This window comes from Mytilus californianus, unplaced genomic scaffold (assembly GCF_021869535.1).
Source record: "Mytilus californianus isolate M0D057914Y unplaced genomic scaffold, xbMytCali1.0.p SCAF_2, whole genome shotgun sequence".
Taxonomy (NCBI): Eukaryota; Metazoa; Mollusca; class Bivalvia; order Mytilida; family Mytilidae; genus Mytilus; species Mytilus californianus.
This window is the reverse complement of record NW_026262668.1, coordinates 46,472,486-46,499,210: the sequence shown is the minus strand read 5'-3', so window position 1 is coordinate 46,499,210 and position 26,725 is coordinate 46,472,486. Positions and strand designations below refer to the sequence as shown.

At 32.9% G+C, this 26,725-nt stretch overlaps 1 protein-coding gene across 4 annotated transcripts; it reads left to right on the top strand.

Annotated features, from left to right (window-relative positions):
* On the top strand, positions 1 to 25,659 carry LOC127729876 (uncharacterized). Of its 4 annotated transcripts, none has more exons than XM_052237807.1 (5): positions 1 to 127; positions 9,706 to 9,798; positions 15,218 to 16,090; positions 18,389 to 18,565; positions 22,510 to 25,659. In XM_052237807.1, the coding sequence occupies exons 2-5, from the start codon at positions 9,747 to 9,749 to the stop codon at positions 23,184 to 23,186; spliced, it is 1,779 nt and encodes a 592-aa protein (XP_052093767.1). In that variant the 5' UTR covers positions 1 to 127; positions 9,706 to 9,746; the 3' UTR covers positions 23,187 to 25,659. The 4 variants fall into 4 exon arrangements, with proteins under 4 accessions (XP_052093767.1, XP_052093769.1, XP_052093766.1 ...); XM_052237809.1 differs by lacking the exon at positions 22,510 to 25,659 and adding an exon at positions 20,354 to 21,315 and having other exon boundaries at positions 15,218 to 15,298; XM_052237806.1 differs by lacking the exon at positions 22,510 to 25,659 and adding an exon at positions 20,354 to 21,315.
* The last annotated feature ends 1,066 nt before the right edge of the window (positions 25,660 to 26,725 follow it).

Genomic DNA, 26,725 nt, shown 5'->3' with positions numbered 1-26,725 from the left:
TAATATAATGGGAAACTTCTTTTAAAAATAGAGCAATATTATGTAGGTGTCACAAGAATGTCCATACAATTCGTCATTCATATCTGTTTGGATAGTTTGAAATACGGATTTTTGTTGTATGGCACGGGTAAGTTTTAAACACGAAGACAACACATCTCGAAACTAATATTGTTGCCTCAGTGTTTGGGATGTGCTTACTTATATTCCTTTAATTATGTCTCCTCACACAAAGGTATACCATACCGTAAGGTATAGTACGACTTCACTGTATGATCTACATGTTGCAACCCAGAGAAACAAACTTAAAAAAGACATCATATACGGTCTTTAACAATACACACATGTCCATATAATAAGTCAAAGATATATTTGGTAGTCATCCTTTTTGAAATTTTAATATATATTCTACAAATTTACGGAGGACAACAAATGCTAGATTTAAAATCAAACTTGATTTCATGATTAGCTTCATAGAAAACAAAATCTAAAGGGAAGCAAAACTATTTGCTGTTGAAATTGTCACAGAAATAACTAATCAAAGTATATATTGCTGATCATCGCTATGCATAATGAATAATGCTAAGAGTATATAATTATCTAGACAAAAATGTAATGATTCAGTCAACCGATTTAAGGGGTTTTAGCTACGAGGTATAAGAAAAATTAAAATATGATTTTTTTTTGTTCAATCATTAATGAAAGTGAAATAGTGAAATAATAATTCGCTTTTAGCAGCCAATTTGGTTCAATTTTGTCATTATAAGCTAAAAAACTGCGCTGATGAATTATTCACTTGCAAGTGAAATAATTCGACCTAATTGAATCCGTATTCATGTGACCTTCTATTTAACCCCTTAGATAGAGATGGGTTACGCATAAACTAGGCGTGTTCATCTATTTAAAGGAAAAGAATGTCAACATTGAAAGTGAAACAAGGGTAAACCGTTTGGTTGACTGATTTAATCCACAAAAACTCAGTGTTATACAGTTAAAAACGATGATTAACATATTTGTTTAACCTATAATATGAAATCAAACGGACCTAGAAAAATCTAATTGCACGTGTTCGCTATCTATTTATATCTATATTTTTTATGTTTATATCCAGTAATGTGAACGTCAGTGGTCTTCGGAGTTCACATCAATGGTTAATTAGATGGCGTCTAGACTAATGCCTCGTTCACACGTACATTTAATTCGAATTGAATTCGAATCGAATGCGAATCGAATTCCCTTATCGCGTTCACACACTCTTCTTTTTTAATTCGAATTGATTCGAATTGGCTAAATCGCATTATCCAATTCGCATTAGAATTGCGTTTGTGTTAATACGAATTAAAAGTTAACGTCGTTTGGACAGTAAAGCGAATTTGACGCGTATTGCAATTCGAATTAGAATTTACGTTTGAACGTAAAACGTTTCGAATGCGAATTAAACTAATTCGAATTAGTTAATGCGAATCGAATTCGAATAACGTGTGAACGCAGCATAAAATACACACGAAATACGGACACATATTATCGAGTCCATGTATCGTAAATTATTTATTTTAGACTTTTTAGAATTAAGATCTACCTTTCAGTATGTTATAAATCAAATATGAGAATTTGAGTCAAATCGGTGAACATGAATTTGACAGCTAATGCCCCTTTAATATTTACTATGATTGTATCGAAACCGTTTCACAGCAATTATAATCCAGGTAACATAACTATTTGATAAATTGTTTAATTTAATATTAAATACAAAATATCGGATATATGAAGAAGAAAAAAAAAACCACAGAAGAATTGCTTATTTCTCCAAGTATAATTTATTTACACATGTATATTTCTTCCAAGAGGTATCAAATTAGACTCAATTTCTCTGAATGTAGGATGAAGGTGTATTAAATGAAACAAAATGTATTGTGATAGTGTCACGCTCCTTACATGATGTTCATGTAACGGTACAATAGATAGTAAAATCACAAGTACAAACAAACCAATTCTACCGTTTCAGAGAAAACTCTGAGAAAAGACACGCGGATGAAGGCAAAACTAGAAATCGCCTCGGACGCAACAAATCTAAGTGCTATTCTCATTTACTAAAAGCAAAATAAGGTTCATAACCTGAAATTAAATCATGCCGTCCTGCATTCTGGTATCGATTCATGTACATCAGAGTCAATTTCACACAACAATGACATAAAACTTAATAAGAAAAGCCAAAAATAAACTTGTGCTATGCATAGAACATAAAAGTTCATCAATTTATTGATATCTATATCGCTGCTGTTAAGGATGTATGTAATCAACATATTGATACTCATTGAAAATCTGCGACGTCAATGCAAACACACGCAAATCGAACACATAACCAAATACACAGTCCATAAGAAAAAGTCGACGGAACATCACCTTAAGAAAAGAAAAAGTAATATATTCAAAAGAAAGACTCGTCCCGTTTATTATAAATTCTTGTTAATAAATTACGATACGAAATTCTTATAATAAGGTCTAAAAAGAACTTCAGCTACTATTTAGATTGCATCTAGGAAGATTAGTTTGAGATAAATTTATGTATTTCCCGTGACTGACAGAATGTGTTCCCTTTTATATGATTTCCAAACCCCTTTCCATACTATGTCCATGTAATATAACTCACTTACTCTTCATCGCCCTTTGACAGCCATTCTGTTTTCTAATAAAGGGCATAAAACACCAACTTTAAATCGCTTTGACATATACTGACCACTACCAGTTACCAAAGTAACCGTAAACTCGCCATAATTTCAAAAATGAAATAGTCTTATCATGTAGTACTACATGTTGTGGCGAGAATCGTCGCCATTTTAAAAATGTTTTATCCAATACTCTGTTGCAACGTCTCTTTACTGTTATATCTGTAGAATATTATCTGTCAACATTTAAATACGATACATATTCTAATTCAGACACAATATGGTTTAGAGTATATACAGTATGTCAACATAATACTTATTGATATAGACGTGGAAATGAAAGTTAAAATATTAATATGTTTCGATTATATAAAACATTCTTACTGTCAGTCAATCCTGTACGAGGTGCTTAGATATGGACCATAACACTTCTTTCTTCTTTCTCTTCATTGGCATTTCCATTCTGTCTTGGACAAGATTACCCACTTCCCCGGCAACAGAATATCGAATGGGCGTCCTTGAAACTCAGGACATACATCAAAATATTCTTTTATTATTTTTAATTTTCAAATGACATACATACCAGCAACAGATCAACAATTCTTTTTTATTTTTAACAATTTTTTTAAAATCTTATCTTTGCAATGATGTTGTCATTTTGTCTTCGACTTATGAGTTTGAATATCCCTTTGATATCTTCCTCCTCTCTATTTACAATGGTAATAATGACCTTTATCATTAGCGTCAAATTGTTTAAATTTTAATCGTAATTCGTCAATAGTTATCAAAGGTACCAGGATTATAATTTAATACCCCAGACGCGCGTTTCGTCTACATAAGACTCATCAGTGACGTCAAAATATTTTATCGTGATTCGTTAGAGGTTTCAAATAATAACCGTTTTAATTATTTTTTGAAAAATATACCGTGATTAGTCATTTTTTTATCGCCAATATTGAAGAAAATAAACCAAGACTATTTGTATCGTCCATACTATACGCAATTACGGTGTCCAAGTATAAGCATTGCTGATATTACGTAAAAAAAAAGTCAAGATATTTTGCATTTCTTAGAACAAAAACCATAGAGACGTTTAGGCTATGTCATTTTTATGACCGATTGTTAAAAATGATATAAAAATGCAATGAAAATAAAGTTTTTAAAATAGTAGAATAAAATCTACTATCATTACAACGGAATATTTATTATCTATGTGCGACATTGTTCATGTAAAAGTTATTCTAAGTTTTCTTGACAATGGAAATACCATAGAAAATACTTGATAGTTGTTTGCTTAACTTCCAGTGACAAATATTTTATGCATATCAGGATGAGAACCCATCAACAACTAATAATATATAACATATAAATTCCTTGGTGGGTCGACCTTGATTGAGGGCAAGATATTTAGGCTGCCACTGGAAACGAGGTTAGGGACCGGTCAACTTTCTTGATGTATGGGACCGGTGCAAAAAGAAAATTGTCTGAAATAATTCTCTTGATCCCATGGTCACTGGTAGAATAAAAATATGCTTGCCCCATGTTAAAGCACAAAAACATGATCAAAGTTGTGGCTACATTTCATGCTACAATGTATTTGGATAGCTGAAAAATAATGCTACTATGTGTGAACTGTACCTTTAATGCTGTTATAAAGTAAACAAAACAATACATAAGCATATTTTATTGCCAACACAGGAGCACAAACGGATGACAATATGGTATTGACTATAATAAATGATACCTGCAATATTAAACAATTAACATGTATGAAGTGTATGGTAGAATACATTTTTTTTCCAAAAAATTTGCAGCTTAATAATTTAGAATCTGACTATTTTAAATTAAGAGTGGGTATGTAAATTTTCCAAAAAAAAAATTTTTTACAAAAATATGATTTTTTTTCTGCTTAGAATAATAAAAAAGCCCCATTATTTGAATAGTCATACTAGAGGAAGTGAACATCTTGAGACAGTTAAATCTTCAAATTTAAACTGCGAGGAATGTCAAAATAGCATCAAAACTAAAGAAGTGAACATCTCCAACTTCCACTCACAACAGTTTTGTATTTTAAACATATTTTGTTAAAGTGGGGAAAAAGTAAAATTTACTATCTCAACATATATGCAGCTTGATTGATTATATATTTATATCTGGGCCATTCAGAGCTTTATGGGTGTGGGTTCCAGATTTGTTATGACCTTTGAATAAAATAATCCAATCATTTCTGTTGGTAGTATGCTGCTGTATCTGTTAAATTTCCACAAACATATGCATTCTTTTTCTACAACCAGTATGTATTATAAAAAAAAAATGTTTTCATTCTTCAATGTCTGTTGAATTTGCATAATCATGATAATAACATTTATAATTAAGGTAGTTCAGGGGGTCATCACTGAACATCATTTCTGGGCATGTTAGATTTTTGTTTTATTTAAGGAATTGTAGTCTACATGTACAAAACCAAACAGAAACATTAAAACCATTCATTTTGTTTAATTATGGTTGAAGAAGCACTTTTAATTGCATGGCCATTTTCAAAATTTCTGTTTCAGTCCAAGGGAGATAATTTGTATAGAAAGTACATGGAAATCACACATTTTGTCAATTTTCTTAAAAGTATGGCTGGTTACACCATATTTCTTTTTATTGAAACTTCTAAAGTAAAGCATATGAGATGGAGATTTTCACTAATTTTCCCTATAAAAAGACTATATTATTCACACTTTTCAAAGAACTTTCTTGTTTACTCCATATCCCTATATTTTCTACAGTAAGCTATCATTTTTGTTGCAAGTTTTGAATGTGTACATGTTTATCTATTCTTGTGTAAAATTTGAGAAAAATCTTTTATTTCTTTTTTAGACCACTGAACTACCTTAGGTTGCATAGTCGTCATACCTTTTGGGTAGTCTGCCGGACACGTCTCGATCTAGTATTAAACACACAGATCCATCATCCTGGTCTCAGATAAAAAAAAACATTTTTGTATTAACTAATTACATACATGACATAAGATTTTTTGTTCTGATGGGATCATGAGGTCGCCCAATTAATTAATTAGAAAAAAATAAAAGTGATGTTTAATAGAAAAATACCTTCTGTCAGGAAAGACAACTCTGGTAAATGGGAGACAACTCTGCTTTATGGGAGGACAGAATTGTATTTGACAATCACATTCTTTTTTGTGTAGAAACACTATCCATGAATTCGTTTTTTACATTTGTTGAACAGTTATACATGTAAAATATCTAATCAAATTTTTACATATTTTTTTTAATTTTATATCAAAGTATTTTTTCATGTTTGTTCTGTTTCAAAGTTTTTTTTGTTGCCTTCACTGTTCTTTAAATCTTGAACATAAATTTGCTATGTTATAACTGTTAAATTCACATTGCTAGATGTTCCTGATGTTATTTTTGTTTGTTATAGATTTATTTTTTCATATACAGACATTGTTTCAAAAAGTGCATGTCCCATGCTTGCCAATAATGAAAAAAAAAAAACATTGAGTCTCATTCCTGTAAACACTGCAAAAAGTGCCTGTCCCTTTAAAGTTTGCACCGGTTCCATGCATCAAGAAATTTTGACCGGTCCCTTATGCTGGATGGGGACAGAGTTTGGCATCGTTACGGCACACCAACGAACTTATCTAAGAGTTGTTACAAGGATAATTTTACGTGGCACTCACTCGAAACGGGGCATTGGATGTAATATTCACATTCCGACCGGAGTTGGCTATGCATTAGTACATATCAAAAACCAAAACGGACGTTTCTTGTGTGAAAGTCATATCGATCCTTCAGACGAAGTAACTATATTCAATTTGTATACCATCTAGTGCCCTCCAGGCCTCAAGTAAAAACATGGTGTATTATATTATTGTGTCTTATGAAATAAACCGTTATTAATTGTATGAGTTCGAATCGCTCTCCTGGATTAACCTTCATCAGGAAGGCTCAAACCTTCATCAGGAAGGCTCAAATAAATAAATTTATTATACTTCATGTCAAAATGCTAGATTTTGATTGGTAAATACGAGGGAGACAACTTACTCTATCCTATGGTAAATACTCTATTACCCTTCACGGAGACGCTTGATCAAGTGTGCGCTTTATTAAATACGGATGGTTGTTATGTACAAGACGTCATAGTTTATTACTTTGAGCTGAGACTACTATAACAGTGTTATAGTAGTCTCAGATTTGAGTTTGAAATTTAATAGACAGTAATAACAGAACATTCAGTATAATAAATTGAATAACACATATCTGAGAGGGTGATAGAGCAATTTGTTACCCCTCGAAAAGACATTGTCAACCTTGGCTTTGCCTTAGTTGACAATGTTTTCTCGGGGTAACAATCTGCTCTATCACCCTCTCAGCTATGTGTTATTTATACAACGTTACCCAAGGATGTATTAGTACCGAAACACATTGACAGCTTTATGACCAAAAGGGACATAACTTTGTAATATTAATAGCCAAATAAACAAAAGGTCAACTTTGCCTGAGGGAGTTGGAATCTTTGGCCTTAAATATGTAATAAGTAAAGTAGAAATTAATTTGCCAAAACTTTCAATTAATCCTGCAAGAGTTTTTATTTTGACTTCGTTCTGCAACTTGAGACATGAAGACCTACATGTAGAATGTAATAAATCAATAAATATACGTATACCAAAATGAATCCGGTTCATACTACAGGTTTCTTTAATGAAGTTAATAAGTTACCCCTGCGTATCTCCTCACGTCTATTTTTCAACGCCGAAAATTAGAAAAAAAAAAATAAACTAAACACCAACAGACTTTTGAAAACCAGACCATCAGGGGAATGACTTATATCTTATGATCACAAAATATTATTTGATGATCCAAATGATGAACAAATCTTAATGTTGTTTCTATATTAGAATAAAAAAGAGGTTACACTTTTCTCTGCAGTTATTTTTGGAGTCTATTCGGACAAGATTCGCGATGTCCAAAAGGTCTCTTTCACTGAAATGAATATACATGGATGTCAGACGAGCGATTCGTCTCCCTTGTCCCTTGATCTAGTGTGAGCGAAGGTTCCGTGTTGAAGGCCGTACTTTGACCTAAAATGGTTTACTTTTACAAATTGTGACTTGGATGGAGAGTTGTCTCATTGGCACTCATACCAAATCTTCTTATATTTACTAATCATTGTTATTTCACCATGATTTTATACGTCATTCAAGGCTAGTATATTTTGCAGCAAGCGACGTCACGTAAACATCTTTCGAAGCAAATACAGATTTCAACCAAGAGCCTCGAAAATAATTAATTCACTGTATTATTGCTCAAGTACTACTATTACAATTATGCATATACAATGAAGGAATGCTTTCCTTTTTTTGTTATTTTTCCGGACTTGGGAACTTTAATTGTCATCTTGTGTGTGTAATCAACTATTCTTGTAATTTACAAAACCATTCAGGTCTGATATTTCACAGATAATATCCATGTTTTCCCCCAATTTTATATTTGCATACAGCATGTACAAAGAATCTTTAAATTTTTATTATAAACCATTCCAAATTGTTAATGAAAGAAAATACTGGCATTTGTTTATCGTCATGTCCCAAAATTTAACAATAACGTCACCAGTGTAAAGTGTTCCCCCGGTATTTCCTAAGGAAATCCCCTTTGGCAAAAATAGAACATGAATATTCTGTCTTATTTATAAATTGAAACGATTGAAATAACACTGTAATGGCGGAAAATGTACGAATTATATCAAATTGAATTCTAAAGTAAAGTTGATTCGATAAATCCAATGCAGATAAGGTAAGCTGTTAACATCGCAAAATTTCAATTCAAATTTAGATATTTTCACATCACAATGGCAGTTTGTGTTTTGTTTACAGAAGTGATAACTAAATTATTGTTATGTTGAACATGTGCATTCACATTTTTATCTAGATCAGCAAATACTATATATCATATTTTAAAAATCCAAAGTTGTACTTGGAAATCCCCAAATATTTAGCACCAACAGAGAGTAATATTCGAATTGTGTTTTGGATTTCCGGGTATCTCGTTGGCATTAGGATATGTAAGGGGTCAAAGAATTTGTGAAATCTGTAAAAATGGCGAAATTGAAAATGAACAGCACATATGCTACTACACTGTAGAGGGTACTCCAGTATCAAAGAGACTTTTGAATTCAAAATGTCCAAAATTACAGAAAAAAGTATCTGCACGGAAGAACGCGAAATAAAATCGCCATTTCACGATGAACGAACAATTAAAAATTTCTTGCACGTTGATCTTTTTACCGATTTCACGAAACACGGTGAATAACGAACCTTTTTCACGGCTGCACGTGAAATAAAAATGGCAAAACACGTTGCACGAAAATAACCCTTTACCACCCTCTCTATTGTAATTATAAAATCTAAAAATAATGATCATATTTTGGAAATTAAGTTTGAATAATGTTCATGAACACTTTTTTATCTACACATTCAAGTTTGTATACATGAAAAAAGGGGGTGTAATGTATCCATAATTGAGACACCAACCTAACATATAAATAAAAAAGACATGTACAGGGTACCTACCATACAGTCTTCAACAATGAACTGCATTCAATTAGTCTTTACTCAACTGCTTACTTCCTTGATTTTGTATAGATGAAATTGTTGGTTGAGGATATAAATTACATTGCTTTACCATACGGGAGCTAACATTTGATTTTTATGGGGAGGGGGGCTAGGATGAAAAATGTTGTCCTGCATTTTTTTTTAGTTGTAATCTCTGTCCTGCCTTTTTATATTTCACTCTAATCGGTCCTACCTTTTTTATTAGTTTATCTTGACTGTTTTTACATAAATTGTCATACTGCCTGTTTTTTTTGCCAAGTTGCTCATCCTGCCTTTTTTTTACTCAAAACTCCTGTCCTGCCTTTTTTTCAAATTTCATCCAAGCCCCCCCCCCCCCCCCCTCCCCCTCCCTGTCTGTCTATAAATATACAATTATAGTTGTTTAACAAAAAAGATGCTATGGCTATAATTCATTTTCAGAAATATGCATGTAGATAAACACTGCCAAAGGACCAGACTACATGTATGAGATGTCTGGAAAAACTGATATTGAGTCAGATGCTGTGCCTTCAGGTAACAATTAATTACAAAGTTGGATCATTTTATTCTCGTATGGTTAGAGTTTCAAATGCAAACTATGTTAAACATCTTGAAATTAATTAGTGTTTTACTGGTCATCTTGTATATGTCAAAAACCGCTAATGTTTGACAAAACATTGTACTTTTTTTACAAAAACAATGTACATTAATTTTGTACCAAACAAATTAAAATTCATTTAGGAATTGTAACAATGCATATATACATTATTCAACGCTGTAAAGGAAATCACAAGAACAATCCCCTCTAATCAAACATATCTTCATAAATTAAGAGATCGTGCAACACATGTCATTTTTTAAAATTTGTTTTCCTTTCGAGCAAGAAGAAACAGACTTCACATGCCACATATGAAGCAATCTTTAAATTTTGTTATATTCTAGCCTACAACAGTAATTGAGACAAATAAGCAAATTTTAGGCAATTTAATGTCAGAGTTAACTCAACCATGTGTGATCTTTATGATCAGGAGATGGGTGTCCCTCAATGGAGTATTTTATATGTTACATTGTTCAGTTTAAAATTAACAGTCTTGTTGAATTTTTAAAAAGCAATAATGAAGGTTCTTTGTACGTTGTTGATTTCTTAATAATAATATGTTACCGAGGCCAAAATATGAGTAATATAGAACGTCAACTACAATCTACAGCCTTGGTAGATTTGAAAAATGGGCTTCTGAAAATGGTTTTAATTTTCTACTTCAAAAACCGTCGGGATGCATTTCTGCAACAAACAGAAATTGCATCTTGATCCTGAGCTTTACTCTTACTAGATTACACTGGTTGATGAAACCTAAAACTTTTATAAAATTTTCTTCCCCATATTAAAATGTTAAAATCAAAGTGTCTAAATGTTTTATTTAGATATTTTAAAAGTTGTGGCTAGCATTGAAAGGGGTTGCTGATCGTAACATTTTATTAAATTTATGTAGATCACGCGTTCGGTCTAAACAAGATTTTGGACATAGTGTATGGCTCCACAAAGGAAGTTATACATACAAATTATCGATACTGTGCATAACCAAGGTCTTCGTCGGTGTCTTGGTGTCTTTAAAACCTCGCCAGTTGTCTTCGTCGGTGTCCTGGTGCCTTTAAAACCTCGCCAGTTGAGAATATGTATGTAGAGGCCGTCTAGCCTTCACTCTCTCATATGCCGTCAAGCTAAGGGCATTTCCAGACAAATTTGCTTACAACTGTGTTTTCTATCACATTTATGACGATATTTGAAAACATGAGAATAAAATTCTTCCATTAGGAATTCGTTAAAAACCATATCTATATACCTTTTATCTGGAATCGGTTGCTCCAGTTCAAACTTGTAAATGGGAACTTCCTAAACCAACAAATGATATTTGATCTCCGTAAATACAATAAGGCTGAATCAAATCCTTTTAAAATTCAGCAACAAATCTGATTTTTCAACTGTTTATACTGATAGGTCGATGGATGGAGACAGAGTTTCGTCTGCTGCTGTCTTTGGTGACCGAGGTACAATGCTCCGCTTACCTCCTGCTGCATTCGTCTTTACTGCAGAAGCTAAGGCTATTATTCTTGCCTTGCAGTTTATTGCTACTTTTGACAAATCAAAATTTATTATATATATGTTCTGACTCGCTGTCATATCTTCAAGCAATACAAAATACCAAAATTCATTTATATATTAAAAACCCGTTAATTCTAAAAATCCTTTACGTAATGAGAAATTTGAATATTATCGATAAAGAAATTGTATTTCTATGGGTGCCAGATTGTAGATCAGGAAGCAAAAATGCCCTGAACGACCCATTATCTAAATGTGCAATAACATACGCTGATTTTAAATCTAATATTACAGAATATAGTTTTAATATATGGAAAAATGCATGGAGTAAAAGGAACGACCGACACTAAATTGCATGAAATAAAATCAAATATATGCAAACTTTTAAACAATTTTATATTCAGAAAAGATCAGTGTGTTTAATTATTTCTCGATGCCGTATCGGGCACACTAGAATAACACATGACTATCTTTTGAAAAATGAAATTCAACCACAATGTATACCTTGCGATTGCAAGTATGCAATTAAACATGTTTTAATTCAGGAGCCTGTTGTTCAGTGGTTTTGTTTGTTGATGTGGTTCATAAGTGTTTCTCGTTTTTCGTTTTTATACGCCCGTTTACGGGACGTATTATGGTATACCGTTGTCCGTCTGTCCGTCTGTCCGTCCGTCCGTCTGTCCGTCTGTCCGTCCGTCCGTCTGTCCGTCTGTCCGTCCGTCGTCAGCATGTCGGACATTAACTCAAAAACGATTTAACCAATTTGCATAGAACTTTTACATTTCTGAGTTATGGGGTTTTATTCATTAAAAAAGGGGGGATTTTCCAGTTTTCGGACAAGAACTCAAAAATGCTGTCAGCAATTCTCATGAAACTTTGGTGAATTGTTTATATCTATTGATGTAAGCTCCCTTAACGTTTTCATAAATTTCTAATATGACATTGAGAATTAATTGAACTTTATTTGTTTATAGTCTGACAACATATTTACTAAGTATTGCGCAACAGCACAGTGTATTGCACAACAGCAAGAAATCTTTAATTGAATATAAATTCAATTCATATAACCAATTTCAAGTTCTTTGACTATATTTATTCAGAAACCTATAATATGTCAAATATTTAATTACAATCCAAATTCAGACCTGTATCAAGCTTGAATATTGCGTCCACTTTTGACCCAACTGTTCAAGGTTGGACCTCTGCGGGCGTATCCAGCTGCGCTCAGCGAAGCAGTTTATTTATATAGATTAGACCGTTGGTTTTCCTGTTTGAATTGTTTTACAATAGTCATTTTGGGGCCCTTTATAGCTTGCTGTTCGGTGTGAGCCAAGTCTCCGTGTTGAAGGCCGCACTTTGACCTATAATTGTTAACTTTTTACACATTGTGACTTGGATGGAGAATTGTCTCATTGGCACTCATACCACATCTTCTTATTTCTATTTAATAGAATGTATAGACTTTTCCGATATTCGGAGAAAACATTTTAATGTAAATAATACGTATGATTTATTTAATAAAATTCAAGTCCAAATAATTGTTTCATTTTTAAAAGAAATTGGAATATATTCAAAAATAAAGATATGTTGTATTATTGTAAAATGATTTTAAAATTTTATCTCTTTATCTAACTTGGTCAGTTTTATTTGTAAATAAGTTAGGCTTTATTTCGCTTTAAACAAAAGTTTGAGTAATTTGAAAAACCTTTTGTCTGATTTTTGAAACTGTATTTTGTTAAAATATTTGAAAAAGCTCTCGCCGCGATATAGCCTATTTGTGATGATACGGCGTACAGCAATTGTCAATCAATCAACCAATCAACCAATCAATCTTTGGTAAGCTACGTTAATTTGAGGTGCAGTTGATCTCCAGTGACAGATATGATTTCTCTATTCTTTGTATACGACACTGCCACATAATCATATTTTAATTTAAGTGAAATTTTCCTATTTAGAATAATGGTCTTTCGGTATTATTCTGGAAGTAAATAATCTATTGTAGTCGTTCTGTTCGGATACAATATATAGAAAAACACTAAATTAAATAATCATTTAGTAGTCTATACTGTGAAAGGGACTGTGTTTGTCCTTATTATATCCCAGGTTTGTTTTAAAAACTAATTGAACTTATTTCTACTGAGTAATCGTTGTCTTTGTTTTAGAATTTCTTACGCTTTTCTTCATTCAAGAAATTAATGCTTCTTTTCCGCGCTTCATCAACACTTTTACACCCCAATAAAATTAAAAAAAGTAGCATTCATTTCTTATAATTACATTTTATGCTAATAAGACCACGAAAAAAAAAGTTTTATCAAGTTTTTCTTTTATTTACCTGTGCACTTTTTTGTGGAAGCACGTGTCATCACGAATGTAACATTTAATTTTGATTTGAGGGTTAATTTTTGTATGATGCGCGAGTGTTGTTAGCCAATCAAACTAACAGATTCTCGTGAAACATACATGTAATATCATTATTTCAAAATTATAACAAACGGATCGGCTTTCCTTTCCTCTGGTATCTTTTAATTTTCTTTGATGGCGATGTTCCGTTTTCTAAAGATAGCGTATAATTCCCAGTTGGCTTGATTTTCAGGGATTTACATACACGTTTAAAATTCAATAACCATAATATTTTCTTAACTTTAAAAAACAACATTTTTTTTTAATAGAAAAGAAAAACAAAGGATATTGGGTATCCATCCATGAAATCAGTATATGCACAACAAAAACACACAAAAAGCAAAGGAACAGCGCTTTTACTGCTGTTCTTCATCTCAAAGTCACGTACAGTGGCCTTCAACATTGAGCAAAAAAAACCTCTCACCTCGCTGCAAGTTTAAGACAGCCCCTAGAATCAGCTTGAGCGGAATTCTTTGTTTTATATGATAACTTTATTTCATTATTAAAAGTTGTTAAAACACTGTCTCCTGTATTTTGGCATTTGGTTTCACAAAATGGGAAACAGCACAATGTTGTCATCATTAACAGTGTTTGTTGATTCATTGGGCTTCACGCCGGTAGTAAATCGGTAAAAAAAAATAATAATATTAAGCGTTTAGACGCATACATGTATAAAGACAGAAATTTAGAAGAAACGCATTTTTTAAGCAAACAAAAATCGCCTCTCAACTGAAATATCTTTTTGGTTTCGTAATGATGAAACCAACTACATTTAATTTACTTGATAAGCTTGTCATAGTTGTTAGAGGTTGCATGCATACTATGTTTGGGAAAGTTGTTATTAAAACATGCAAAAAAATAACTTTGAATAGTTTTTTTCTTAAATCAGCACCTTAGACATCAAATCGAGATACCTGGGATGGTATTCCAATTCTGTACGTCAAACTTAAATCGGCATTGCACAATATATTGTCTTTCTGTAAAACTCTTCTCTGAGGTAGAGTCGTCAATATAATAGTTTTTGATGGAATGATTTCTTTCTTGCACACCTAGTGCTTGCTTTCCATCACTACGAGTATAATTTGATACAGTATTATTTATTTTGATTGTTTTACTTATATCTTTCAGTGGCGGATTAAGGAAAGAGGGCGTACGTCCCCTTTGATTGGAAAATATATCATTTATAGCATAAAATCGTCTAAAATAAATTCGTCTCGCAACGATCGGCGCTATTACTTCACTTTTATGGAATTACCCCCCCCCCCCCCCCCCCAAACCCCCTTTCAAAAATCATGAATCCGCCCCTGCCTTTTGTCTGTAATGCATTTATTGCAGACTATAGTGCCTGTTTGGACTTTTTAAAACTCTATTCTGGGCCTTTTCTTATTCCTCTGATCAAAATTGTAAATTGGAAGGTTGAGTGCTACAAACATTTACTATTGTGTATGTTTTCAGAGGTCCCAATTGGAAATGGAGTTGAAGCAGTTTCTTCATCAGCAGCAGGGAATTTTAAAGGATTGTATGAAGACGAACAAAGTAAATTTGTTTCTAAACATTTTCACCATTTACCATCATGTTTGAAAGTAGCTTGCTTCGATATTTTTATCATATATCACGAAGATGATTATAAAGAGGTAGATAAATTTCGGCTAGCTCTTTCTAGCATACAATTAAGCAACGGAAGAAAAATTAATGCAGTGCTATATGACGGAGGAGAGCTTATTTCCTTAGCCGGTGGTGAGCTAGATAACTTAGAAGAATCCTTTGAACGATGCACATATTGTTTTGTTTATCTTTCTAAAGTCTTTGTGAAGGACAGTTGGTGCAAATTAATGGGTCAAGCTTGTCTAATGGAAACAATATATAACGACAAAAAGCAATGGTGTGTGATGCCTGTATTGACTGCACCAAGACGACAGGTGAAATTTAAAATACCAATGGGGTTAAATGCGCTCAAAGAAATCAAATATTATCCATCAAACAAATTATTCGACACAATTGTCCAAGCACTAATCAATAGCAGACTAAACGAAAGGGAAGAAAGAGAACTTAAGTTGCAACATAAACGGCATTCTTATCTTATTGAGAAAGTAGCATCAGACCAATCAATAGATTCCATAATACATCGAAGAATTCCAAATTTGGAAAAATCGATCGTAAAGTTAAATTGTTCAAAAGAGACACAACCCTACCAAAGCGATTTAGATGCTGCAACTGCTAATTTGAATAATATTGATTTAGAAACTGACGGTGCATATGGTGGTTCTTCTCAAGATGCATGCTACAGATCTAACCGTAACATCCGTTCGAAATATGTTGACCCAACAAGTATGTATATATAAATTATATAGGATGACGAGCTAACTTTATTTTTTACTGTTTTTCTGTCTTTTGGTTTAATTAAATTGTAGATGACTACTGATGTGTTTTAATGACAGACTCGCTGAATTCAAGAAGTGTGATTTGAACATAACAAACACTGCACGTTTTGCTTTGATTTGTTTTATATGAATAAAAGGAGATGAGTGGTGTAGATAAATTGTTTAAATTCCAATTTAAATAAAAAATTGTTTCAAGATGGAAGTGAGAAAAATCGTTTGATTTCATTGAAAATGAAGGGCGGGGGAATTCAACATGGATTTAAAAAAATGTGCCTGTATTTTATTTAATAAAAATGTTTGCTTTTTATTTAAGTAACAAAAAAATGGTTTGTTCCCCGAAGATGAATGGTCGGTAACTTGAGAAAATTGATCCATTGATTTGGAGAAATTTGAGATTGTAAAGATGTCACGATTACGCAGACTAAAACAACGTAACAATAGGCGAAAAAAGGATTTTAGAAATTATATATTGATTGATTGTTGGTTGCTTAACGTCCAGTGACAAATATTTCATGCATGTTCACGACGAGGACAAATTCACTATAAAACAATAGGTAGGTCCTGTAAAAGAGGCCTTCCGAGAAGGTGTACGGGAAAATTTTGATTGCCATTGGATGATGAGAGTATATTGGATAGAGACAGACATTTTGCTCTGCAACAGGCCACCTATGAACCCCTCAGAGTTGTTGAAAAGGTTTCCTACATGCAGAGAGCGTGGCAAGCGGTTTCGCATTTAATGTCCCTATTCTGATCGGACGTGGTTGAGTACTTGTACATAACGCACAGCCAAACGGACGCCCCACTTTGGCAAAGGTTTTACTGCCGATTGGATGAATAACTAAGTTACCATATTTCTATTCTCCAATCACCCATGGGGCTATTTTGGAAATTAATAATTTTGACTGGAACTAACTGTAAAAAAATACCTTGTCCAAGATAGGATGGAAATGAATATTTTGTCCTACAAAATGCAGGACTTAGCAAGAAATAGTTGTGTACAAAAAGTGAAAATAATTTTCGCGCTAAATAAGCGGCTGCTGTACTATCAACAGGTGTAAAATGAATATTCCATCAGCAAAAAAAGAACCCCTCCTACTGAAAAGCAAATGGCCCACTAAGGCTATTTGAATTTAATCATGCTTTTAACAGAGCAATTTCTGAGTTTTTAACATACAGATTGGTGAAAAACATAATTCATAATATTATTATAATAATTTTTATTCTATACATGCAACTTAAATATTCATAATACAATCCACGTTCTTAATATCTATTCTATTTATACACATAAACCACACCAGACCTACATTGACTATCGACTGCACGTATAGTCAAAACCTGGTAAACATTGATTTTAATCAATGGGAACGTTTAATATAATTTAGTTAAAGTGTTGAGTACACTTACCGCGCATAACACCTAGATTAGCTTGATGTGAACACGGCCTTTAATATGGTGTTCTATAATCTAATATCGGTTGCTGAACTTCATAGAAATTTCACACAGAAAGTCACAAACAGTGCCTTTAACATGCCGTTCTATAATCTCATATAGGTTGCTGAACTTCATAGAAATCTCACAGAGGAACGTCGTAAACAAATCAGAAAGACCAGATCTTGTGCAGAACAAACTTACAGAATTTTGATACAGAAAAAACATAAGAAACATTTTTAAATTGCTTTAAATTACGAAATAGCAAATCGATCTTTCTCCCCAAACATATCAGAAACAGTGATTAAACAACAATGACATCTGAAATTTTTAGTCAAAGAGAACAATTTCAAGGACAATTCCTTAACACGTTTGCTTCATAAATAATATTACCGTAAACAACCACTTTGTGTTAAATTCATGGAAGTGAAATCCAACTTTCACAAGTTATGACAAATTCATAATATCTGTATCTCTGCTAATAAAGATTTTAGTCAAGAAAATATTACGTCAATTCAATTTTTTGATTGAATGCAAAAGCAATGAACAATTAATTATATTATATATTGAGCAATTGATTGTTCATATGTGGTAGGAGAACTTTGGGTATTAAAAGAAAACAAAAAACTTACGGAAACTAACAACTGGAGTTCGCGATGTGAAAAATTAAAAACAAGGTACATTGTGTCACTAACTAAGTGCTCATGCTACAAGCAATTTGTTTTCATTTTGCAGCTTATACAATAAGTATTACTGTTTGATCGGCCAAACAAGAAATAATTAATAATTGTCTATTCAAATTTTGTATTTGCAGATTTGTCCAATTTTTGGAAGAGATGTGACGATAAAGACTTAATGAGAAACTATAGAATCCTTACAAAAGCTTCGTATTCAGTAGGGATTATTCGTGACCCAGATGGGACAGGAAGCGGATTTCGGGTTGGCAGCAAGTTCTTTGCAACAGCTCGTCACGTAGTTTACAATATTATTGGTAAATAAAACATTTTTCGTCGAAATTTGCGACTTCTGTCGTAAAAAGCGAGACATAGGGATAGTGAACAGGCGGTGGCGGCGGTAACTTACTTCTTAAAAGCTTAATATTTCAGAAGGTTGATGACCTGTATGCTTCATACTTTGTATATAGATGCCTCATGTTATGAAGTTTTCGTTTGTCGTATGCCTTGATCTCGTTTTCATGGTTCAGTGACTAATTGAGAAATATTATGATTTTCTGTAATCTTAATTTATTCATTATTATGAATAATAGGATAACTATATATATTTGGTATGTGCGTACCTTAAAAGGTCCTCATGCCTGTCAGACAGTTTTCACTTGATCGACCTCATTTCATGGGTCAGTGAACAAGGTTAAGTTTTCGTGGTCAAGTCCATATCTCAGATACTATTAGCAATAGGTCTACTATATTTGGTGTATGGAATGATTGTAAGGTGTATATGTCCAACTGGCAGGTGTCAACTGACCTTGACCTCATTTTCATGGATCAGTGGTTAAAGTTACGTTTTTGTGTTTAGGTTGGTTTTTCTAATGCTGTATACAATAGTTCAACTATATTTGGTGTATGGGAATATTTAACAATGTACATGTCAGTCTTGAATATTTTATTTGACCTAGACCTTATTTTTACGGTTCATTGCTCAATGTTAATGTTTTTTTCCGTTTTGGTCTGTTTTTCTTAAACTATAAGCAATAGGTCAACTATATTTGGTGTATGGAATAATTGTAAGGTTTAACTGTCTGTCTGGTAGTTATCATCTGACCTTGACCTCATTTTCATGGTTCATTGGTCAATGTTAAGTTTTCCTTGTTAAGTGTGTTTCTTAGATACAGTAACTATGCAATAGGACAACTATATTGAAGGCATTGAATGATTGTAAGATGTACATGTCTGTCTGACAGGGTTCATCTGACCTTGACCTCATTTTCATGTTTTTTTTTGTTTCTTGAATACATAAGCAATCGGTCAACTTTATTAGGTGTATTGAATGATTGTAAGGTTTACATATATTTCTGGCTTGGTTTATCTGACCTTGAACTCATTTTCTTTGATCATGTTAAGTTTATGTGATACTTGTAGTAAAACTTTATATATAGCACTATCAAAATAAAACCAATGGTCAATTAAGCAGGTGAGATATTTCAGCGTGTGCACACTTGTTTGGAGTAAAAAAGTTGAAAAAAACATAATTGAGGACCCCCCCCCCCCCAAAAAAAAACCAACAAAAAAACACCCACACACACAGATAAAAAACACCCTTTTAGCATGGTTTCCTGTAATTCAGTCGCTTGTTGCTGTATATTATACATGCATTTATTTTTCGTTTATTGTTATGGAGTCACCACATAAATCAGCCTGTTGGTTTTCTCGTTTGAATTGTTTGACATTTTAACATGATTTTGTCACGTCGGGGCCTTTAATAGCTTGCTATGCGGCATGGGTTTGAAGATCGTATAGTGACCTAATATAATTGCTAACATTTATGTCATTTGGTCTATAATTAATATTTGTCTCGTTGACAATCATACTAAGTCTTCTTGTTTGGCGAATATCGATCTTTACTGGAGATTTATAGGCCAAAGCTTTTGCAGGGAATATGTTTTCAAGATCCTATATCAAGAAAAAAGATGAATGACAAATCAACCATTCCATTGATAAATACAAAATTTATAATAACATATTTTCACTGATACATCTAGTATTATGGCTTCAAATGTACATGCAAATTTTGATTTGGTACAAATTTGTTTGTTTTTTTGCAGCAACCAACAACACAATTGATATAAATAAACTAAGGTCAAGCAGATGCTATGTTGAGTTTGAGTATATATCACACAACCAGATTCAGAACGAAAAAAATGTGTTCCATTTCACAAATATAGCTTATGAGAATGTAGATTTAGATGTAGTTATTCTAGAATTGAAAGAAGAAAGAGACAAACCTTTCCCACCGTCCATTTCAATGATCTCTAAAATTAAAAAGAACAATCCAGTATATATAATCAGTCATTTAGCCGGCCTTTCGCAAACTGCAGATCCAAGGATTGAATTATATCAGTTGAAAAAGGACGAAGTAGAAAAGTCAAAAGAATGGGCAGCCTCAAAAGGAATCAACGTAGAAAACGAGTATTGTGACATTGCTAATACCGATAAGATATTATTCCACTGTGCATCAGGGCCAGGTGCATCCGGGGCATTAGGAATCATGGTTGATAAGCGTCTAGATGAACCATATGGTGTTCTGATGTTATTAAGGGGATATCCAAATTTCTTGTATGAAGAACTTTCATTTTCAGACACCGACAAAGAGAACTTTTTAACAGTTGAACAAGGCGTTCTTCTGTCTTCTGTATATGAAGACATGAAAAGGCAAGAAAAGTACAACGACCTTGTAGAAGACATAACTGATAGCTTAAATGATTCAGATGATAATGATTGAAAATGATGATTGTGCGGTAATAGCAAAACTATTTAGGATATAATTTAATAACTTGTATCTCACTAACTTAGAAATGTTGGTGTCTAAATGAAAATTTTTCTGGTTTTGAAATTAAATGTTTAGAGGAGGAAATCTATATTGGAACTAATAATTGTACAGCTATGTTAGACATTTTTAGAGAATGTTTAGAACTACTCATTATTATGACAGATCATACTTTGAGATTCAATCAAAGAAAAAATGAATATGTTTGATATCTGTTTATACAAATACTAAGACCATGAACATAGTTTCATTATATACCATAATTTAGAAACTGTTTGACAGTGGTACTTGAATCATCTTAGGTTATTCCATACGAACCACCTTGTGTGTCTCATGGAAGCGTGCTCGTCTCGAGTAGCAGAGGTCGGGTCGGGTAACGCAAAGACTTGAAAATTTATATTTACTGCTTCTTCGCAACGCAATAAGCATTAAAGAGCAAGAGAAAGACTGGTTGGCTTAGAGTCAATGTTAAGTTTTCCTTGTTAAGTGTGTTTCTTAGATACAGTAACTATGCAATAGGACAACTATATTGAAGGCATTGAATGATTGTAAGATGTACATGTCTGTCTGACAGGGTTCATCTGACCTTGACCTCATTTTCATGTTTTTTTTTTGTTTCTTGAATACATAAGCAATCGGTCAACTTTATTTGGTGTATTGAATGATTGTAAGGTTTACATATATTTCTGGCTTGGTTTATCTGACCTTGACCTCATTTTCTTTGATCATGTTAAGTTTATGTGATACTTGTAGTAAAACTTTATATATAGCACTATCAAAATAAAATCAATGGTCAATTAAGCAGGTGAGATATTTCAGCGTGTGCACACTTGTTTGGAGTAAAAAAGTTGAAAAAAACATAATTGAGGACCCCCCCCCCAAAAAAAAAAACAACAAAAAAACACCCACACACACAGATAAAAAACACCCTTTTAGCATGGTTTCCTGTAATTCAGTCGCTTGTTGCTGTATATTATACATGCATTTATTTTTCGTTTATTGTTATGGAGTCACCACATAAATCAGCCTGTTGGTTTTCTCGTTTGAATTGTTTGACATTTTAACATGATTTTGTCACGTCGGGGCCTTTAATAGCTTGCTATGCGGCATGGGTTTGAAGATCGTACGGTGACCTAATATAATTGCTAACATTTATGTCATTTGGTCTATAATTAATATTTGTCTCGTTGACAATCATACTAAGTCTTCTTGTTTGGCGAATATCGATCTTTACTGGAGATTTATAGGCCAAAGCTTTTGCAGGGAATATGTTTTCAAGATCCTATATCAAGAAAAAAGATGAATAACAAATCAACAATTCCATTGATAAATACAAAATTTATAATAACATATTTTCACTGATACATCTAGTATTATGGCTTCAAATGTACATGCAAATTTTGATTTGGTACAAATTTGTTTGTTTTTTTGCAGCAACCAACAACACAATTGATATAAATAAACTAAGGTCAAGCAGATGCTATGTTGAGTTTGAGTATATATCACACAACCAGATTCAGAACGAAAAAAATGTGTTCCATTTCACAAATATAGCTTATGAGAATGTAGATTTAGATGTAGTTATTCTAGAATTGAAAGAAGAAAGAGACAAACCTTTCCCACCGTCCATTTCAATGATCTCTAAAATTAAAAAGAACAATCCAGTATATATAATCAGTCATTTAGCCGGCCTTCCGCAAACTGCAGATCCAAGGATTGAATTATATCAGTTGAAAAAGGACGAAGTAGAAAAGTCAAAAGAATGGGCAGCCTCAAAAGGAATCAACGTAGAAAACGAGTATTGTGACATTGCTAAAACCGATAAGATATTATTCCACTGTGCATCAGGGCCAGGTGCATCCGGGGCATTAGGAATCATGGTTGATAAGCGTCTAGATGAACCATATGGTGTTCTGATGTTATTAAGGGGATATCCAAATTTCTTGTATGAAGAACTTTCATTTTCAGACACCGACAAAGAGAACTTTTTAACAGTTGAACAAGGCGTTCTTCTGTCTTCTGTATATGAAGACATGAAAAGGCAAGAAAAGTACAACGACCTTGTAGAAGACATAACTGATAGCTTAAATGATTCAGATGATAATGATTGAAAATGATGATTGTGCGGTAATAGCAAAACTATTTAGGATATAATTTAATAACTTGTATCTCACTAACTTAGAAATGTTGGTGTCTAAATGAAAATTTTTCTGGTTTTGAAATTAAATGTTTAGAGGAGGAAATCTATATTGGAACTAATAATTGTACAGCTATGTTAGACATTTTTAGAGAATGTTTAGAACTACTCATTATTATGACAGATCATACTTTGAGATTCAATCAAAGAAAAAATGAATATGTTTGATATCTGTTTATACAAATACTAAGACCATGAACATAGTTTCATTATATACCATAATTTAGAAACTGTTTGACAGTGGTACTTGAATCATCTTAGGTTATTCCATACGAACCACCTTGTGTGTCTCATGGAAGCGTGCTCGTCTCGAGTAGCAGAGGTCGGGTCGGGTAACGCAAAGACTTGAAAATTTATATTTACTGCTTCTTCGCAACGCAATAAGCATTAAAGAGCAAGAGAAAGACTGGTTGGCTTAGAGTCAGAAAAGTTTGTCTGGATAGGATGACATGGAATGTAACCTTGTAAACTAGCACGATAAAAATCCTGTTCAGCATGTCGGTCTAGTACAAAGTAAGGGTCAACAGTCTTATCGTACTGACATGCATATAATACTTGACACTGGACGTTAAACAACAATTCATTATCATGTGTGTTTCTAGTTGTTGGTATCTCGGTTTAATAAGGATTCCATAGTCGTCTGTTGGTTCAACTTGATACATGAATCGCTCTTGTCTACAAACGTGACTTGTAACTTTGCGTACGCCATCCTGACTCAACGTTGAGAAACTAGCATGCCGGTATAGTATACAAAGTAAGGATCGAACGTGTTGGTACTGACATGCATATAATACCTGCTACTGGACGTTTAACTACAATTTATCATCATTGGTGTTTCTAGTTGTTGGTACCTCGGTTTAATAGTAATTCTCTAGTCGTCTGTTGGTTCAACCGAATACATGAATCGCTCTTGTTGTACACAAACATGACTTGTAACATTGCTTAAGCCATCTTGACTCAACTTTGAAAAACTAGCATGCCGGTTTAGTACAAAGTAAGGATTGAACGTGTTCTCGTACTGACATGCATATAATACTTGCCATTAAACAGCAATTCATAATCAAGGGTGTTTCTAGTTCTTGGTATCTCGGTTTTTTTACTGTTTGAAAATTATATGCATGTGTATAAAATTTAAATACAAACTTTGGAATCAAAAGAGATATTAAAATCAAAAATTACATGTAATATTATTCATTTTATCAAAGTTCACAATTATTTAAACATAAATAAATATAACATAAAAAAATAAATTTTTATCTTAAAAAATGTTTGATACTTATAAAAACGTTTTTTTTCTTCCGAGGATTTATTTCTACGTATGCAAAATTGAAATCAACCTACAAGTATGTTCATACTTATTTTGAGATTTTGCTTCTTATTTGAAATCAGTTAATATAGAGCTCTATAAAAAAGACAAAAATACCTCAGAAAACATCTGATGGGGCACAACCAATACATAAACTCAGTGAAGAAAATACTGTGAAACGTTCTAACACTAATAAAACAATTACTATCCACACTGATCTGTGTCCACACTTGTATGTTCATAGAATATATATTATCAATTAAATATTGCAAAACAAATCATTATATCGTTTATTTAAGAACTCTTTGCACCATAAAATAATGTGGGACAATCAGAACCTTTGATGTGGAATAAAAAAAACCTCTAAAATAAAAAAAAAAAACAATATATGGGACATTCGGAGATAAGCATCTCCTCTTTTTTATTAATATTGTATTTATATTGTGTCATAGATCAAATTTATTTGTTCAGTGTATGTTTACTTGTTTTTGTTAATATGTCTTTTTGGTCGAGTTAAGCCATTTCACTTGATATTTTATAGTGTGTCTTTCTATGTTGTAATGTTACACTACTGTTTCAGGTTAGGGCGAAGGTTGGCGCCTGTTAAAACGTTTAAACCCGCTGCATTTGTTTGCACCCGTCCTAAGTCAGGAACCCATTGTTCAGTGGTTGTCATTTGTTGATGTGGTTCATTAGTGTTTCTCGTTTCTCGTTTTTTATATAGATTAGGCCGTTGGTTTTCCTGTTTGAATTGTTTTACACTAGTCATTTTGGGGCCCTTTATAGCTTGTTGTTCGGTGTGAGCCAAGGCTGCGTGTTGAAGGCCGTATTTTGACCTATAATTGTTAACTTTTTACACATTGTGACTTGGATGGAGTGTTGTCTCATTGGCACTCATACCACATCTTCTTATTTCTCTTTATTATGTAAACAATATACAATACACAAAAAGGCAAGTGATTCTCGTATTCAATGTGAATATTTACTCATTGTCGAATTTTTAGACGAGTGAAGTAATTAATGAATAGACGAGACGGTTATTTGACACTTTAACTATTATCAATAAAAACTTTAAGAAAAAGTAAGTCTTGAATTGTTTATTCTATATGCGTGTATATGGTATCATGTTTTAGTCGTTAAATAAGGACAGACTACAAGTCATTTAACAACTTCTCATTGATTCTATCTACTGTCAATGTTTTTAATTTCCTTATTCATAATCTCCCTCACGAAATTCTTGCAAGAAGCCATGGTTTGGTGACTGATCAGAATATTTATTTAGTTATTTGGTTGAGATTTACAAAATATGATCATGTTGAAGATTTCAGCTGTCGACGGTGTTGAAAATGTGACTTAGTATGATGGCCATTCATATGTTCGTAAAGTTGTTATTTTGACTCAATTTTTCCGAATTGTTTGACCGATACGATGTGTCGGTATCTTAACTCACTACCGACATGTTTTCGTGGTCTTAGATCTAAAGAAACCAGTATAGTAGTCTGTTCTGTAATTTTACACCAACGATTATGTCCTATTCCCGATTGTGACAATTTGAGTGGCGATTTGCATGGTGGGTATTGTATGCATAGCAAGAGATGCTTACCCTATCGTCGCAATCGGTCTGGCTACTTTTGGAGTTCAGTTTTTGCTTGTTACCTCAATTTGTCTCTTCTTATTCGATTTACATATTTGAACGTCGGTTAACTACTGTCGCCTTAATTAATCAACATACTGCATATATAGCGCATTAAATTGTAAACGATGTTTTTTTTTTGCGAATACCATTGCAAAATATTGTGTAAATCATCCAAGTGGGGTGGCTGCTAAAACCTTGGGGTGTATATTTATACATCCCGAATGTAGTTGTACATTGCATATGTCAGTGGCGTAACTTATAATTAACCCCTATTTATATAGTGACAGACACAGAGGAAGTCAGGACCCTAATGCTATTTGGGAGTGGATGAATTAAGGACGAAGCATTTGTCCAAAGAGGATTTCCAGCATTTATAGATGCAAAAAAGCGATTTTTTTAATGTTTGTTCAATGTTCAGTGGCAAATACATCATGCATATCCAGTACTAGTACAAATCAACAATAATTCTAACAGTCGGTAGATTCTGAAACAAAAATGGTGGACTGGGATA

What these genes read in the sequence shown, in the direction of transcription:
- LOC127729876 (XM_052237807.1), top strand. Translation starts at nt 9,747, where the DNA reads ATGTATGAGATGTCTGGAAAAACTGATATTGAGTCAGATGCTGTGCCT. An exon ending in GTCAGATGCTGTGCCTTCAG is followed by an intron (nt 9,799 to 15,217) that starts GTAACAATTAAT and finishes GTATGTTTTCAG; the next exon opens with AGGTCCCAATTGGAAATGGA. An exon ending in CGTAGTTTACAATATTATTG is followed by an intron (nt 18,566 to 22,509) that starts GTAAATAAAACA and finishes GTTTTTTTGCAG; the next exon opens with CAACCAACAACACAATTGAT.